Genomic DNA, 17,149 nt, shown 5'->3' with positions numbered 1-17,149 from the left:
CTCATATCTATCTATCTCATATCTATCTATCTTATATCTATCTATCTATCTTATATCTATCTATCTATCTAATATCTATCTATCTCATATCTATCTATCTCATATCTATCTATTTATCTATCTCATATCTATCTATCTCATATCTATCTATCAATCTCTATATTTATAGGCGACAAATAACTTGGTTTTGTCATCTGAATCACCGCCGCTTTAAATCGACAGCCGAGATTGCCAAAACTCGCACCCTCTGACATAAACCCCAGTCTGTCTGTCTGTCTGTCTGTCTGTCTGTCTATCTGGTATTTATTTTCATGTAGTTATCCTCTTTGCTCTTTGCCCCCTGCCATATGTCTCCGCTCACCATCTCCTGCTGCTTCCTCTATGTGGCTGGCGGAGAGTTTGGGCCCCTTCCTGCTGCTCCTCCGGGAGGGTCTCCGAGATGATTTTGATTCCCTGCGGGCGGTCTCTGGACGTGGCTGCAGAGGAGGCTGCGTCACTGTCGGGACATCTCCTGGGGAATATCATACATATTACTACCATACGCTGACATACTGCATACGCAGGGGCGGAAATACAGAAGACAATGGCAGGCCTTCGCCTCCTGGTGCCAGCCCTGAAGGGGGCACACTGACCTCCACTGCTGATCCAGGTTCTGCTCTAAGCACCCCAGAGCAGGAATAAGCAGGGAGCATGTGCTGCGGCCCCCACCCTGTATGCCAGTCTCCAGGGACGGCTCTCCAGCAAGGAAACCGCAGCAATGTACATAAAAGGAGCAGGGCAGAGATTGGAGTGCATGGCTCCATGCTTCTTTGTTGGTTCTTCCCCCTCGCACAAGCCGGACCTGCTTCCTCTGCTGTTGCTGTGGGAGCAACAAAGAGCAAGGACAGACCCTGATCTGCAACAGGCAATGTTTGGGTGCTGAGGTGTTGGTAGTTAATTGGGGTAGGAGTGTGTTTGGGTGCTGCTGGGGTATTAGTGGTGGGTGCAGGGAGGGGGGAGGGTGGGTGTGTGTCTGATTGCTGCTGGAGTGTTAGTAGTGAATTTAGGAGGACAGTGTGTGTCTGGGTGCTGCTGGGGTGTTGGCAGTGAATGCAGAGGTGGGAGTGTGTGTCTGGGTGCTGCTTGGGTGTTGTCAGTGAATGCAGGGGGAGGAGAGAGGGTGTCTGGGTGCTGCTGGGGTGTTGGCAGTAAATTCAGGGGGAGGAGAGTGTGTGCCTGGGTGCTGCTGGGGTGTTGGCAGTGAATGCAGGGGAGAGAGTGTGAGTCTGGGTGCTGCTGGGGTGTTGGCAGTGAATGTAGGGGGAAGAGAAAGTATGTCTGTGTGCTGCTGGGGTGTTAGGGAATGCAGAGTGGAAGGGTGTGTGTCTGGGTGCTGCTGGAGTGTTAGTAGTGAAATCAGAGGAGGGAGTGTGTGTCTGGGTGCTGCTTGGGTGTTGGCAGTGAATTCAGGGGGAGGAGAGTGTGTGCCTGGGTGCTGCTGGGGTGTTGGCAGTGAATGCAGGGAGAGGACAAAGTGTGTCTGGGTGCTGCTGGGGTGTTGGCAGTGAATGCAAGGGAGAGAGTGTGTCTGGGTGCTGCTGGGGTGTTGGCAGTGAATGCAGGGAGAAGAGAAAGTATGTCTGTGTGTTGCTGGGGTGTTAGGGAAAGCAGAGGGGAAGGGTGTGTGTCTGGGTGCTGCTGGAGTGTTAGTAGTGAATTCAGAGGAGGGAGTGTGTGTCTGGGTGCTGCTTGGGTGTTGGCAGTGAATGCAGGGGGAGGAGAGATGGTGTCTGGGTGCTGCTGGGGTGTTGGCAGTGAATGCAGGGGGAGGAGAGATGGTGTCTGGGTGCTGCTGGGGTGTTGGCAGTGAATTCAGGGGAGTGAGAGTGTGTCTGGGTGCTGCTGGGGTGTTGGCAGTGAATGCAGGGAGAGGACAAAGTGTGTCTGGGTGCTGCTGGGGTGTTGGTAATGAATGTGGTGTAGGGGGAGTGTGTGTGAATGCAGTTGGAAGTGAATGTGAGCGGAGGGGGAAGGGAGGCCACACCAACAGCTAGCTTGTCTCCAGGCTCCTGGTATGAACTTACGCCTCCATGTATATGGCTGTATAAGACCGGCAGCGCACATCTATCATACGTGTCTGCCTATGTATTCATTTGTGTGCCAGTCTACCATGTGCATAAATAGTGTTTACATTTGTTTCATTTCAGCAACCCCCCATTAAATACACAGTACCATAATATGGAGGTTACATTGCTCGCTTTAGCTGTGTATACAAACCATACATACATACATACATACATACATACATACTGGCTGCTTTTGCATACAGTCCACAAATGCTGGATAGTTTCTCTACATAAATGCTGCTCGGTTTAGACTGTTTTATGGCTTAAATTAATGATGTCATTGGCCAAGATTTAAATTCAGCGCAATGCTGAACAGCCCCGGGAGGGAGCACCCGGGGCTATTCAATTCAGCGCGCTGTTAAGTCGGAAAATGACGGTTCTCACAACTTAACCTGGGTGTTTAGTCGCGAGAACCAGCATTCTCCGACTAAAGTGCCAGCACTGAGGCGGTTAGTGGCGCGCTAAGCTGACAAACAGCTGCGCGTCCAGCACTTTTGTCAGATTTCTCCGCACACCCCCAGGGGGGTGGGAGATGAAATTCTTTAGTCGGTCCAAACATCATGCTGAATTGAATAGCGCCGGGAGCTCCCTCCCAGGGCTATTCATCATTGCTTTGAATTGAATCGTGGCCATTGAGCGCTTGTTTAAAGCTTTTTTTATTACACTACTCCCTCTCGGTCTGTGCAGACTTCTGTTTCTGCGCACGTGCTGCCAGTTTCCTTCGCAGACCCATGTCTTTTGTCGGAAATCTCTGTGTAATAGTAGAAATTAAGGTGAACAGTATGATCAAGCTAATTTCGTGCTGTCACTTTTGAACTTTATGAAAATGATATAGGAGACCTAAAGATTAACTATTACTCATCAGGACAAAAAAGTGCAGTGTTCATGCTCTAAGCAAGTTATGGTATAACTTCACTATATAACTCTCAGTCTGTGGCTTCCTGCTGCCTCCATTCCCCTCCTCACATCATGTCACTGCCCCTGTCACATGCAGCCCTGTCCTCACTGACACATCACTCATCTCCTGATATACTCTGTGCTGCTGGGGATCCTGCTCCTCCCACTATATAACTCTCAGTCTGTGGCTTCCTGCTGCCCCCATTCCCCTCCTCACATCATGTCACTGCCCCTGTCACATGCAGCCCTGTCTTCACTAACACATCACTCACCTCCTGATATACTCTGTGCTGCTGGGGACCCTGCTCCTTCCTTTATATAACTCTGAATTTGTAGGGAGCACTGGGACATATGTGACTTGGGTCACTACATTGTGTTTAATGCGTTTGTGGTGCTGGGAGTATTTCGGGGCCTATTCATCAACACTAAAATAAAGTTTTTAAGGACATTTTCCTTAATTACCGTTGTTTAAGTATTCATGAAGACACTTATATAGATCACTGATATCTCCTTGCTAAGTCCCCCTGCGTTAATTTCCACACTCCCCATACATTAGTACATTAGTACGGGGATATGGAAATTAGGCTATTCATCAAATTCCAAAAATTATGTAGTTTGGGAATTTGATGGTGTTACTATCCGCCACATTTAGATGGCATAAGGCTGTAGCAGCGCCATATACTTACCTGGTTTCAGCTGGACAGGTCTTCATCCGGCACTCTCCATCGCTCTGTCCTCCGGCTGCACAGTGTCTTCTCCCTGCGGCTGCTGCTGACGCCGGCCAGTGTCTCCCCTCTGTGTGTTCCCCGGTGACACCTGTAAGTGCTTTCTCTATAAACAGTTAAATAAAGAAGCACTTTACGAGTGTCACCGGGGAACACACAGGGGAGACACTTTCCATCTGCATCAACACGCAGCATCGGGCAGGACATAGAAAGCATTGTGCCCCCTCTGCCCACCTCCTGCCGGCAGTATCCACCCCCAGCTTTAAACTGCGCCTGTTACAGAGCACGGAGCCGTGGCTGATGGGGAGATTCTGTGTCTGCACCGGCTGCGGCTCCGTGCTGTGTAACAGGTGCAGTTTACAGCATGGAGCCACGGCCGGTGCAGACCCAGCATCTCCCCGTCAGCCGCGTCCAAAGCACTTACCGCACATTAAGTAACAGCCGGGCGGGGGGGGTCGGTGGTCCGTGGCTGCTACCTGCCAGCCTGGCAGTATTGTATATAACAGCCGGGCAGACCTGTCTGGGAAGGAGGGAAGGGGGAAGGGGACATATCGTGGATGGAGCAGGCACTGGGGGAGAGCTGGGCACACAGCCGGGGATACCAGGCACAGGCAGTGCAGAGCTGAAGGATCGGGGGAGACAAAGACGGAAGAGGATTCAGGTTGGGAAAAGGATCTATTTCCCGAAACGCTGTCATCGCAAAAGTGACAGCTTTTCGGAATAGATAGTTATAGGGAGGAGGAATGATGAATTCCTCCGGTAATTAGGTAGAACTCCGTGCCAGTTCTAAACCTAATTACCTCCATATATTTTTTAGTAATGATGAATAGGCCCCTTATACATTAAACTTTTTAATAACATCATCAGCATATCACATGGACAGTTTTATTGGTAGGGGCTCCCACAAGTTAGATGCCCTGGGTCCCCTACAAACCTTAATCTGGCCCTGGTGATGTGCTACAAGAAAATGGCGGCCGTTCTCCAGCACATCCATCGTTATAGGAGTGGATAAGGATGTGTAGTGCATTACACGGGATGTGTGAGCATCTGCAGTAAACCTGGTGGCCGGGAGAGAGTTAGACGCGGTCATTTAAGATGCCAGGAAATAGCAGAGCGCGGCATATTATTAATGCACAGACAGTCACGCCTATGGTAGAACATGAAACTACTGTGGGGCCCATTTACAAATGGATGTAGGCGCATTTTATGACACGCCTCTCAGACGGAGCGGGACACGCCCTCTTCAGGGCTCCGCATAGGTCTTGCTTTCACAATTGCCCTGAAATGCGTTTTCTATAGTAGCCGAGCGTGTCTTAGGGTTGATTCTTAGGGGTATAGTTACTAAGCTGCGGGTTTTTAGAAGTGGAGATGTTGCCCATAGCAACCGTTCAGATTCTACTTATTTATCTAGCACTTTCTAGAAGATAATAGCTAGAATCTGATTGGTTGCTATGGGCAACATCTCCACTTCTATAAACCCGCACTTTAGTAAATATACCCCTAAGACTCCTATCCATCTGTGGGAGTGGTGATGCCTCCCGCATGCCGCCCTAGTGAAGTGGGCAGGGTGGGGAGATTTTCCGAGACATTTGCGGGTCCGTATGGGGCGGGTGTGGCTAAATGGTGCAAATTGCACCATTTAACCCCGTCTTCTCCTCGCGGACCCGCGGATCTCGAGTGTTTCATGTAAAGGGGCGGGGCCTAATGCTGACTATTGCCTGGCCCCGCCCCCGAAGATGAAAGAAGCAGGTCCTCTCCAGCAGATCCCGGAATGCTGCCCAGCACAGTCGGTAAGTACGCCCTATTACTTCACCCACTTTCTCTGGGAGCACCTATCATAAATCCTATTTCTCTGCGAGTTTGCTGGACCACCAGAGGGGGGGGGAGGTTATACAACACAAAGTACTATAATAAGACTCTGATAACTGCCCGTCACCATACCGTACCGTGTTCCACCTCGATTTCGCCAAATCTGACTTTTGCTGATTTTTTTGTGGCTGGAAGACACTCAGAGGTCCTCACTGATGCCTCAGGGCTGCCGGACGCACCGTCACTCATCTTGTGGCACCTGGGGGAATAGACAAAACGTTGCATGCGTTCAAAGCGCCACTCGCCAAGTGTACAATGGAGAGTAAAATGGCCATGGGAACTGAGGCTGTAACACACCCCAAAAACAGACGCAACAAATCTGCTTTTTTTTTTATCATCAGCCTGTGCCCTGCAGTCACTATATACAGCCTGTCCTCTCCAGTCACTATATACAGCCTGTCCTCTCCAGTCACTACATACACACAGCCTGTCCTCTCCTGTCACTATATACAGCATGTCCCCTCCAGTCACTATATACAGCCTGTCCTCTCCTGTCACTATATACAGCCTGTCCTCTCCTGTCACTATATACAGCCTGTCCTCTCCAGTCACTATATAGAGCCTGTCCTCTCCAGTCACTATATACAGCCTGTCCTCTCCTGTCACTATATACAGCATGTCCCCTCCAGTCACTATATACAGCCTGTCCTCTCCTGTCACTATATACAGCCTGTCCCCTCCAGTCACTATATACAGCCTGTCCCCTCCAGTCACTATATAGAGCCTGTCCTCTCCAGTCACTATATACAGCCTGTCCTCTCCTGTCACTATATACAGCATGTCCCCTCCAGTCACTATATACAGCATGTCCCCTCCAGTCACTATATACAGCCTGTCATCTCCTGTCACTATATACAGCCTGTCCTCTCCAGTCACTATATAGAGCCTGTCCTCTCCAGTCACTATATACAGCCTGTCCTCTCCAGTCACTATATACAGCCTGTCCCCTCCAGTCACTATATACAGCCTGTCCTCTCCAGTCACTATATACAGCCTGTCCTCTCCTGTCACTATATACAGCCTGTCCTCTCCTGTCACTATATACAGCCTGTCCCCTCCAGTCACTATATACAGCCTGTCCTCTCCAGTCACTATATACAGCCTGTCCTCTCCAGTCACTATATACAGCCTGTCCCCTCCAGTCACTATATACAGCCTGTCCTCTCCAGTCACTACACACACAGCCTGTCCTCTCCAGTCACTACACATACAGCCTGTCCTCTCCAGTCACTATATACAGCCTGTCCTTTCCAGTCACTATATACAGCCTGTCCTCTCCAGTCATTATATACAGCCTGTCCCCTCCAGTCACTATATACAGCCTGTCCCCTCCTGTCACTATATACAGCCTGTCCTCTCCAGTCACTATATAGAGCCTGTCCTCTCCAGTCACTATATACAGCCTGTCCTCTCCTGTCACTATATACAGCATGTCCCCTCCAGTCACTATATACAGCATGTCCCCTCCAGTCACTATATACAGCCTGTCCCCTCCAGTCACTATATACAGCCTGTCCTCTCCTGTCACTATATACAGCCTGTCCTCTCCAGTCACTATATACAGCCTGTTCTCTCCTGTCACTATATACAGCCTGTCCCCTCCAGTCACTATATACAGCCTGTCCTCTCCAGTCACTATATACAGCCTGTCCTCTCCAGTCACTATATACAGCCTGTCCTCTCCAGTCACTACACACACAGCCTGTCCTCTCCTGTCACTATATACAGCCTGTCCTCTCCAGTCACTACACACACAGCCTGTCCTCTCCAGTCACTACACATACAGCCTGTCCTCTCCAGTCACTACACACACACAGCCTGTCCTCTCCAGTCACTATATACAGCCTGTCCTCTCCAGTCACTATATACAGCCTGTCCTCTCCAGTCACTATATACAGCCTGTCCCCTCCAGTCACTATATACAGCCTGTCCTCTCCAGTCACTATATAGAGCCTGTCCTCTCCAGTCACTATATACAGCCTGTCCTCTCCAGTCACTACACACACACAGCCTGTCCTCTCCAGTCACTATATACAGCCTGTCCTCTCCAGTCACTATATACAGCCTGTCCTCTCCAGTCACTATATACAGCCTGTCCCCTCCAGTCACTATATACAGCCTGTCCTCTCCAGTCACTATATAGAGCCTGTCCTCTCCAGTCACTATATACAGCCTGTCCTCTCCTGTCACTATATACAGCATGTCCCCTCCAGTCACTATATACAGCCTGTCCTCTCCAGTCACTATATACAGCCTGTCCCCTCCAGTCACTATATACAGCCTGTTCTCTCCTGTCACTACATACACAGCCTGTCCTCTCCAGTCACTACACACACACACAGCCTGTCCTCTCCAGTCACTACACACACACACAGCCTGTCCTCTCCAGTCACTACACACACACACAGCCTGTCCCCTCCAGTCACTACACACACACACAGCCTGTCCTCTCCAGTCACTACACACACAGCCTGTCCCCTCCAGTCACTACACACACAGCCTGTCCTCTCCAGTCACTACACACACACAGCCTGTCCTCTCCAGTCACTACACACCCTCACTGGTGTAGTCCCCAAAGTTTGTTTACTTACCTTTCTATGCGGTGTGAATGGATCTACTGCTGTTCGCACATCTGTCTCGTTGAGCTTGTTGTTGGTATTCACACCCTCCTATCTCATTCACTCACATCATTAAATTGTGGATGGTGTTAAAGAGCTTTTGCTGGCGTCACTGTATCCTGAGCTTAGGGAGGGAGAGATGTACAGAGAGATGAGAGGACTAGAGATACTGGGAAAGAAAAAATATGATACATAACAACAGGAAACACAGGGACACACACCCTGTCCCCTACTGTCACTACATACACACCCTGTCCCATCCAGTCACTACACACAGCCTGTGCCCCCCACCGTCACTACACACACACAGCCTGTCCTCTCCATTCACTACACACACACACACACAGCCTGGCCTCTCCAGTCACTACACATACACACACAGCCTGTCCTCTCCAGTCACTACACACACACAGCCTGTCCTCTCCAGTCACTACACACACACACAGCCTGTCCTCTCCAGTCACTACACACACACACAGCCTGTCCTCTCCAGTCACTACACACACACACACACAGCCTGGCCTCTCCAGTCACTACACACACACACACAGTCCTCTCCAGTCACTATATACAGCCTGTCCTCTCCAGTCACTATATACAGCCTGTCCTCTCCAGTCACTATATACAGCCTGTCCCCTCCAGTCACTATATACAGCCTGTCCTCTCCTGTCACTATATACAGCCTGTCCTCTCCAGTCACTATATAGAGCCTGTCCTCTCCAGTCACTATATACAGCCTGTCCTCTCCAGTCACTATATACAGCCTGTCCTCTCCTGTCACTATATACAGCATGTCCCCTCCAGTCACTATATACAGCCTGTCCCCTCCAGTCACTATATACAGCCTGTTCTCTCCTGTCACTACATACACAGCCTGTCCCCTCCAGTCACTATACACAGCCTGTCCCCTCCAGTCACTATATACAGCCTGTCCTCTCCAGTCACTACACACACAGCCTGTCCTCTCCAGTCACTACACACACACACAGCCTGTCCTCTCCAGTCACTACACACACACACAGCCTGTCCTCTCCAGTCACTACACACACAGCCTGTCCTCTCCAGTCACTACACACACAGCCTGTCCTCTCCAGTCACTACACACACAGCCTGTCCCCTCCAGTCACTACACACACAGCCTGTCCTCTCCAGTCACTACACACCCTCACTGGTGTAGTCCCCAAAGTTTGTTTACTTACCTTTCTATGCGGTGTGAATGGATCTACTGCTGTTCGCACATCTGTCTCGTTGAGCTTGTTGTTGGTATTCACACCCTCCTATCTCATTCACTCACATCATTAAATTGTGGATGGTGTTAAAGAGCTTTTGCTGGCGTCACTGTATCCTGAGCTTAGGGAGGGAGGGAGAGATGTACAGAGAGATGAGAGGACTAGAGATACTGGGAAAGAAAAAATATGATACATAACAACAGGAAACACAGGGACACACACCCTGTCCCCTCCTGTCACTACATACACACCCTGTCCCATCCAGTCACTACACACAGCCTGTGCCTCCCACCGTCACTACACACACACAGCCTGTCCTCTCCATTCACTACACACACACACACAGCCTGGCCTCTCCAGTCACTACACACACACAGCCTGTCCTCTCCAGTCACTACACACACACACAGCCTGTCCTCTCCATTCACTACACACACACACAGCCTGGCCTCTCCAGTCACTACACACACACACAGCCTGGCCTCTCCAGTCACTACACACACACACAGCCTGTCCTCTCCAGTCACTACACACACACACAGCCTGTCCCCTCCAGTCACTACACACACAGCCTGTCCCCTCCAGTAACTACACACACACACACACACACACAGCCTATCCTCTCCAGTCACTACACACACACAGCCTGTCCTCTCCAGTCACTACACACACACAGCCTGTCCCCTCCAGTCACTACACACACACACAGCCTGTCCTCTCCAGTCACTATACACACACAGCCTGTCCTCTCCAGTCACTACACACACAGCCTGTCCCCTCCATTCACTACACACACAGCCTGTCCCCTCCAGTCACTACACACACAGCCTGTCCTCTCCATTCACTACAGTACACACACAGCCTGTCCTCTCCAGTCACTATACACACACACAGCCTGTCCCCTCCATTCACTACACACACAGCCTGTCCCCTCCAGTCACTACACACACAGCCTGTCCTCTCCAGCCACTACACACACACAGCCTGTCCTCTCCATTCACTACATACACAGCCTGTCCCCTCCAGTCACTACACACACAGCCTGTCCTCTCCAGCCACTACACACACACAGCCTGTCCTCTCCAGTCACTACACACACACAGCCTGTCCTCTCCAGTCACTACACACACACACAGCCTGTCCTCTCCAGTCACTACACACACACAGCCTGTCCCCTCCAGTCACTACACACACACACAGCCTGTCCTCTCCAGTCACTACACACACACAGTCTGTCCTCTCCAGTCACTACACACACATGCAGCCTGTCCTCTCCATTCACTACACACACACACACGCAGCCTGTCCTCTCCAGTCACTACACACACACAGCCTGTCCCCTCCAGTTACTACACACACACAGCCTGTCCCCTCCAGTCACTACACACACAGCCTGTCCTCTCCAGTCACTACACACACACACAGCCTGTCCTCTCCAGTCACTACACACACAGCCTGTCCCCTCCAGTCACTACACACAGAGCCTGTCCCCTCCAGTCACTACACACACAGCCTGTCCCCTCCAGTCACTATACACACACACAGCCTGTCCCCTCCAGTCACTACACACACACAGCCTGTTCTCTCCAGTCACTACACGCACACACACAGCCTGTCCCCTCCAGTCACTACACACACAGCCTGTCCTCTCCAGTCACTACACACAGAGCCTGTCCCCTCCAGTCACTACACATACAGCCTGTCCTCTCCAGTCACTACACACACACACACAGTCTGTCCCTTCCAGTCACTACACACAAACACAGCCTGTCCCCTCCAGTCACTACACACAGAGCCTGTCCTCTCCAGTCACTACACACACACAGCCTGTCCTCTCCAGTCACTACACACAGAGCCTGTCCCCTCCAGTCACTACACATACAGCCTGTCCTCTCCAGTCACTACACACACACAGTCTGTCCCTTCCAGTCACTACACACACACACACAGCCTGTCCCCTCCAGTCACTACACACACAGCCTGTCCCCTCCAGTCACTACACACACACACACAGCCTGTCCCCTCCAGTCACTACACACACACACAGCCTGTCCCCTCCAGTCACTACACACACACACAGCCTGTCCTCTCCAGTCACTACACACACACAGCCTGTCCTCTGCAGTCACTACACACACACAGCCTGTCCCCTCCAGTCACTACACACACACACACACAGCCTGTCCTCTCCAGTTACTACACACACACACAGCCTGTCCTCTCCAGTCACTACACACACACAGCCTGTCCCCTCCAGTCACTACACACACACACAGCCTGTCCTCTCCAGTCACTACACACACACACAGCCTGTCCCCTCCAGTCACTACACACACACAGCCTGTCCTCTCCAGTCACTACACACACACAGCCTGTCCTCTCCAGTCACTACACACACACACAGCCTGTCCCCTCCAGTCACTACACACACACACAGCCTGTCCCCTCCAGTCACTACACACACACACACAGCCTGTCCCCTCCAGTCACTACACACACACACAGCCTGTCCTCTCCAGTCACTACACACACACACAGCCTGTCCTCTCCAGTCACTACACACACACACAGCCTGTCCCCTCCAGTCACTACACACACACACACAGCCTGTCCCCTCCAGTCACTACACACACATCTTTAACATAACTAAAATACGTATAATTTAAATCCAAATCTAACAAAGCCAGACAACTCCACTGCTGCACCCTTCAACAGGTCCCTGAGTGTCACCAAACACTCAAAGACAAGATATAATGGGTATATCTGTATGGTAGGAGGATGATGAACAGTTCATTTATATATCCCCTGCTGTAAGTTCATGATAAGAATTGTTCTATTCAGAATGGTACTCTTATTCTCATATATGCACACAATCTTCTTAAAATATCCCCACAACGGTGCCAAATGATAAACAGGGGGCGTACCCCACTCACTCTGTATTGGTAATGTTGAGGTTTATCAAGGTATCTTTAAACTTTAGACTTCATGCGTACCATACTCACGTATAGCAGAGTTGATGCACTCCTATCCGGGTATCTTTGATGTAAACCGGCATGTATTCAGTTCCACAACGGAAAATAGGTACCACCCAGATCAATAATTAAAAAATGAAATAACTTTTAATAAATCAAAGCGGCGGGCTAGTGGGTCCTGGCATAGGCAGATACACTGATGATAAATATACAAATTCACATCTCCGGATACGTGAAAAAATTATTCAATCAAACTGCCTGTACTGGAACTCAAAGTGCCCCCCTAATAAGCTAAAAATAAGTCCCAAAGCAGCACACACCGACGCGTTTCGACCTAGTAGGTCTTTATCAAAGTGGGATATTTTATTTTGTGTGAGCGGCCTCCTGGCCGCTCGCATAGCTGTGGGTGACCAGCGGCCTTGTGGTAGGGTCTCGTTGCCGCAAGCCCCACAGAGATTTCGGCTCTAACAGAGCCGAAATCTCTGCCACTGACATCATTCGTGATGTCAGTGGGGCCGGCCCCAAACGGAGGCATTCACATGGGAACGCCTCCATTTGGGCAGCCACTCCCCTGGCCCACCCACCAAAGGGGGAGTGCTGTCACTCAACATCGACAGCACGCCCCCTTTGTAGCGAGACCCGGAGCGACGGTTTGCCCGTCGCTATCCGGGTCTCGCGCATGCGCACGACGGAGCCGGCTCCGTCGTGCGCATGCGCACTGGGTCACCATCGACCCGTTTGCGAGCGCATAGCGCTCGCGAGCGGGTCTGAATCAGGCCCACAATGCGATCTCATGGAATCAGGCAGAGGCATAGAAGGGGCTGGTGCCATCGCGCAGGATCCGTTCTGCACATTCGCATAATCGGGAATCTGCGTTCAGCATTGCACAGGCACATACATGCAATGCTGAATGAGCCCCTCTGTTCCACCCTGCTGTAGGTGAGATACTTGGATCGGCCCCTGACGGATTCTGTGGATGAGTGCAGAGGACCCTATGGTGCAATGAGAACTTTGTGCATTGATTACTGCTCTGTAAAAGTGGGAGAGATGTGTACTGCTGAGTGCTTGCAGTATTTCTGCTCGTTATAACTTAATTATTAATGTTATTGCTTCGCACAATTAACATTTGCGGACGATCCCTGGAGGATGGTACGTGGGAACAATTATGTACGGCTATCTTTTACAAAGTAACCTTAGCAGTGTACTGAACTATTTTACTCATGTTTGCTCAGCACTGAAGGCTCTGTGCTGTCCAGGAAGGGATCTGTGTGTATTTTTTAAGTGGACAGAATATATTAATGTTCTCCCTCTCTCCAGGGACCATTTTTCTAAGGGCGCTGCGGTTTCTGGAATACAAAACTAAAATATACTGTGTAAATTGTGGCAGGGATTTTTTTTGGGGGGGGGGCTGAAGCGGGGAGGTTGGTGTAGGAGTACAAGCCGCAATCTGGTCCCGATTCAGACCCGCACGCAACCAGCCGATGTTTGCAATCTGTGTATGCGTCGCAGTGCGCGAACTAGTCCATGCGATCGGGAAGCTGTCGCTTGCTGCGCATAGACAGCTCGCTAGAATGAGTGACAGGACGAGCCATTTATGGGTGGTGACGGGATGGTCGATGAAAACGGGGGAGTGGTGGTGCGAATGCAGGCGTGTCTGAGCGTCTTAATACCGTTTCAGAGGCGTGCATTATTAAGACGCAGCGTCATAGTACATGTCACATGGTTGAATTACACAGTGAAGCGCTCGCAGTGCTTGCGGTAGGGAATGGTCAGCCACAAGTGCTGCGATCGCTGCCGATGGTACTCGATGTTACCGATGGTTGCATACACTTCCTGGAGATGATGTGGGAAAGAGGGCGTCTTAAGACAGGCAGGTGGGCGTCTAAATACACACCGCGATCGCACGCCAAGACATGTTAGGCCTACTAATGCTTTGCCGTGCGATCGCAGAATTTGGCTGCGTGTGAACGCATCTAGCGAGCGGGTCTGAATCGAGCCCTCTGTTCCATAGTCTGTCTGGCCATCATTACAAATGGGATACAGAAAAATCGAAATGTGAACTCTACATTCTGATATCCAGTTTAAGCTACATGGTGGCACAGTGGTTGGCATTGCTGTTTCACATTACTGAGGTCTTGGCTGCACCATATGGGGGGGGGATACTCTGCACCCCTGGTACTTGCCCCTCCCTTTTCAGCAACCCTGGTGGCAATACACTTAGGCGGCCCTGTTTCAGACCCGCTTGCTGCCGGAGGCAGCTCGCAGGTCTGAAGGGCGTTTTTTTTTTTTGTCCGGCCTTCTGGCCGCTCGCTAAGCTTTTGTGAGCGGCCAGGTGATGGTCGCGACCATCAGGCTTGCGACGAGACCTTTGTGGCGGGGTCTCGGCTGCCGCAAGCCCCAGTGAGCTTTCGGCTCTAACAGAAAGCTTGTGATGTCAGTAGGGCCGCCCACAAACGGCAGGCGTTCCTTCAGGAACGCCTTCGTTTGGCAAGCCACTCCCCCCAACCCGCCAACAAAAAGGGGCGAGCTGTCGATCGAAATCGACAGCCGCCCCGTACGTAGCGAGCCCCAGAGCGAGTGAATTTCTCACTCGCTAAGGGGCTCGCGTGCGCACTGCCCGTACATCGACCCGCTTGCAAGCGAATCAGGCCCTTAGAGACGACATTGCAAAGCAAGTGCTTATCCCAAACCCTGTGGCACAAAGCAGTATTAGACCTGACCTGTGGTAATTAATGAGAAGCCTGATAAACCGTGCGAAACTTTTTTAATAAAAAAAAAATGTACGTAGGTGTTTATGCTGAAGTGAAAAGTCACCACCACTCTGATCAGGAAATCACACACAAACATAAACCTAGATGTATCATCAGGTTTTCAGGCTATCCCTGAAGAGGTGGTGTCTGACCTCCAGAATGTTGATGGTAATGATCCTTAAATAAATCTTGGTTCTGTATTTAACCACGATCCTGTCTTTTCGTTGTGGTGACAGCCAGAGAAAACCACCCTGCCTGACATGGCAGAGGAACATCAGCCTAGCATGCCTGGTCCTAAGGTCTCAACCAGTGAAATAGGCAGAAGCAGAGCCTGATTAACTCCCCCATCCCTGAAAGTAGACTAGCTCTAGCGCTCGTAGTCTAGTTTGGATGCAATCGGGAAGCCGACTGACATTATACCGACAGCCGGCTTCCCGACTGTCATATCCCAGCGAGGGTGAAATGACCGGCGTCTAGATGTAGACGCCTGTCATTTTACCGACGCCGGGAGACAGGCGCCCGGCATACCGATCAAAGTGATGCCGGGCGCCGCTGCTGACAGCCACGGGGGTGGGAAGATTAGGTTTAGGGCTCCCGGGGGGGACTTAGGGTGAGGCACCCCCCCAGGAGGTTAGGCTAGGGGGAGGGAGGGTTAGGCACCCCCGGGGGGGGGACTTAGGGTTAGGCACCTCCCCGGGGGACTTAGATTTAGGCGGCGAAGGGGGGGGGGTTAGGTTTATGCACTTAGAGGGGGGATTAGGGTTAGGCACTTGGGGGGGGAAGGTTAGGGTTAGGCACCCTAAAGGAGGGTTACAATTAGGTTAGTGTATACTTACCTTAGACGATAGGGATTTCCTCCTCTGCTGGCCTCCTGGTGTTGGGATTCCAAATGCGGGCCAGGGGACCGCCGATAATTCGTATGTATTCTGTCTAGTTCATGCACCACAAATTTCATGGGGCGTAACAGAGTGAAATTGCTGCTACAAGCAATAGGCTATGCTGGCCAGGCTTGGGTGGCATTATAGCTTGGAAGAGTGGGCTCACCCTCCCCATCACCAGGAAAACTAGCCCTGTGCTGACAGTAATACAGCTCTTCCCCCTACTACCTGGGCGATGGGTGTAAATGAACAACTCTTTAAAACAAATTTAAATATATCACAGCACCTCTCCCCATCACCGATGTGCATCGACATGGCTTTCTTTTTAAAGACGAAAACAAAGTAAATGATTTTAACAATTCCATAAACCCACCCACATGACTTAATGCAACTGATCAAGAGGGGATGAAATAATAGCTAGACACCACACAACACCACCATGAAACTGTGGTAATCCAGATATTGCTCAACATCGCGGCTGTTCAACACAGAGGACCCCTGGGGACATTTGTTTTATTACAAGCGCCAAAGACACCTTATTCCATTACGTACTCACCTGTGGTGGGATACTCAGTGATTGTTTTAGGACTTAAGCTAGCTACACACTGTCAGATTTTTTGATCTGGGCGAGAAACGGGGCGATTTTTCAGCAAATTGCCAACCCCAATATCTGTGCTACACATGATGCAATTTTTTTTATTAGAAGCGAGCGATTTCCCACCACACCACACTCATTTTGCATATAACCACGTATAAGGAGGATGACACAGTGACAGGAGAACATAGGGAGTATCGGCAGATTATCTAAAATGCACACACACTGCTCGATATCGGGAAATCGAGGCTGAGATTTTTGTTCTTGGCCGATCGATCAGATAATCGAAAGAATGCGTTTGTGGACTATTTTAACCGTTTCATTAGCGAAACGCTAAAACGATCATTCATACGCACTATACAATAGATCAGGCCAATCACCCAAGTATTGGCAAATCGGCCCAATAATTGTATAGTGTGTAGCTAGCTTTAGAGTGTAAGAGCCCCCTGCCTTGTTTGCGGTACATAATTGGAGTCAGATGTGAACGTTTTTCCGCACGTCCATGATAGCT

At 50.6% G+C, this 17,149-nt stretch overlaps 1 protein-coding gene across 5 annotated transcripts in view; it reads right to left on the bottom strand.

Moving 5' to 3' along the window:
* The window catches only part of LOC148542322 (myoD family inhibitor-like), a 28,572-nt gene that overhangs the window by 9,828 nt on the left and 1,595 nt on the right, over positions 1–17,149 (bottom strand). For 2 of the 5 annotated variants that reach the window (XM_088470161.1, XM_088470156.1), the window contains exons 2-5: positions 9,414–9,564; positions 8,188–8,338; positions 5,674–5,795; positions 362–511 (exon numbers count right to left, since the gene is read on the bottom strand). In XM_088470161.1, coding sequence (XP_088326287.1) covers positions 362–511; positions 5,674–5,785 — 262 coding nt within the window. In that variant the 5' untranslated portion in view covers positions 5,786–5,795; positions 8,188–8,338; positions 9,414–9,564. Of the gene's footprint in view, positions 1–361; positions 512–5,673; positions 5,796–8,187; positions 8,339–9,413; positions 17,142–17,149 lie in introns of those variants that run through there. The other 3 variants (XM_088470178.1, XM_088470174.1, XM_088470168.1) reach the window with 2 other exon arrangements.

Source organism: Taudactylus pleione, unplaced genomic scaffold (assembly GCF_031769625.1).
Source record: "Taudactylus pleione unplaced genomic scaffold, aTauple2 ptg000013l, whole genome shotgun sequence".
In the NCBI taxonomy this organism is placed as follows: Eukaryota; Metazoa; Chordata; class Amphibia; order Anura; family Myobatrachidae; genus Taudactylus; species Taudactylus pleione.
The sequence above is the reverse complement of the archived record's forward strand: the minus strand, read 5'-3'. Positions and strand labels throughout refer to the sequence as shown.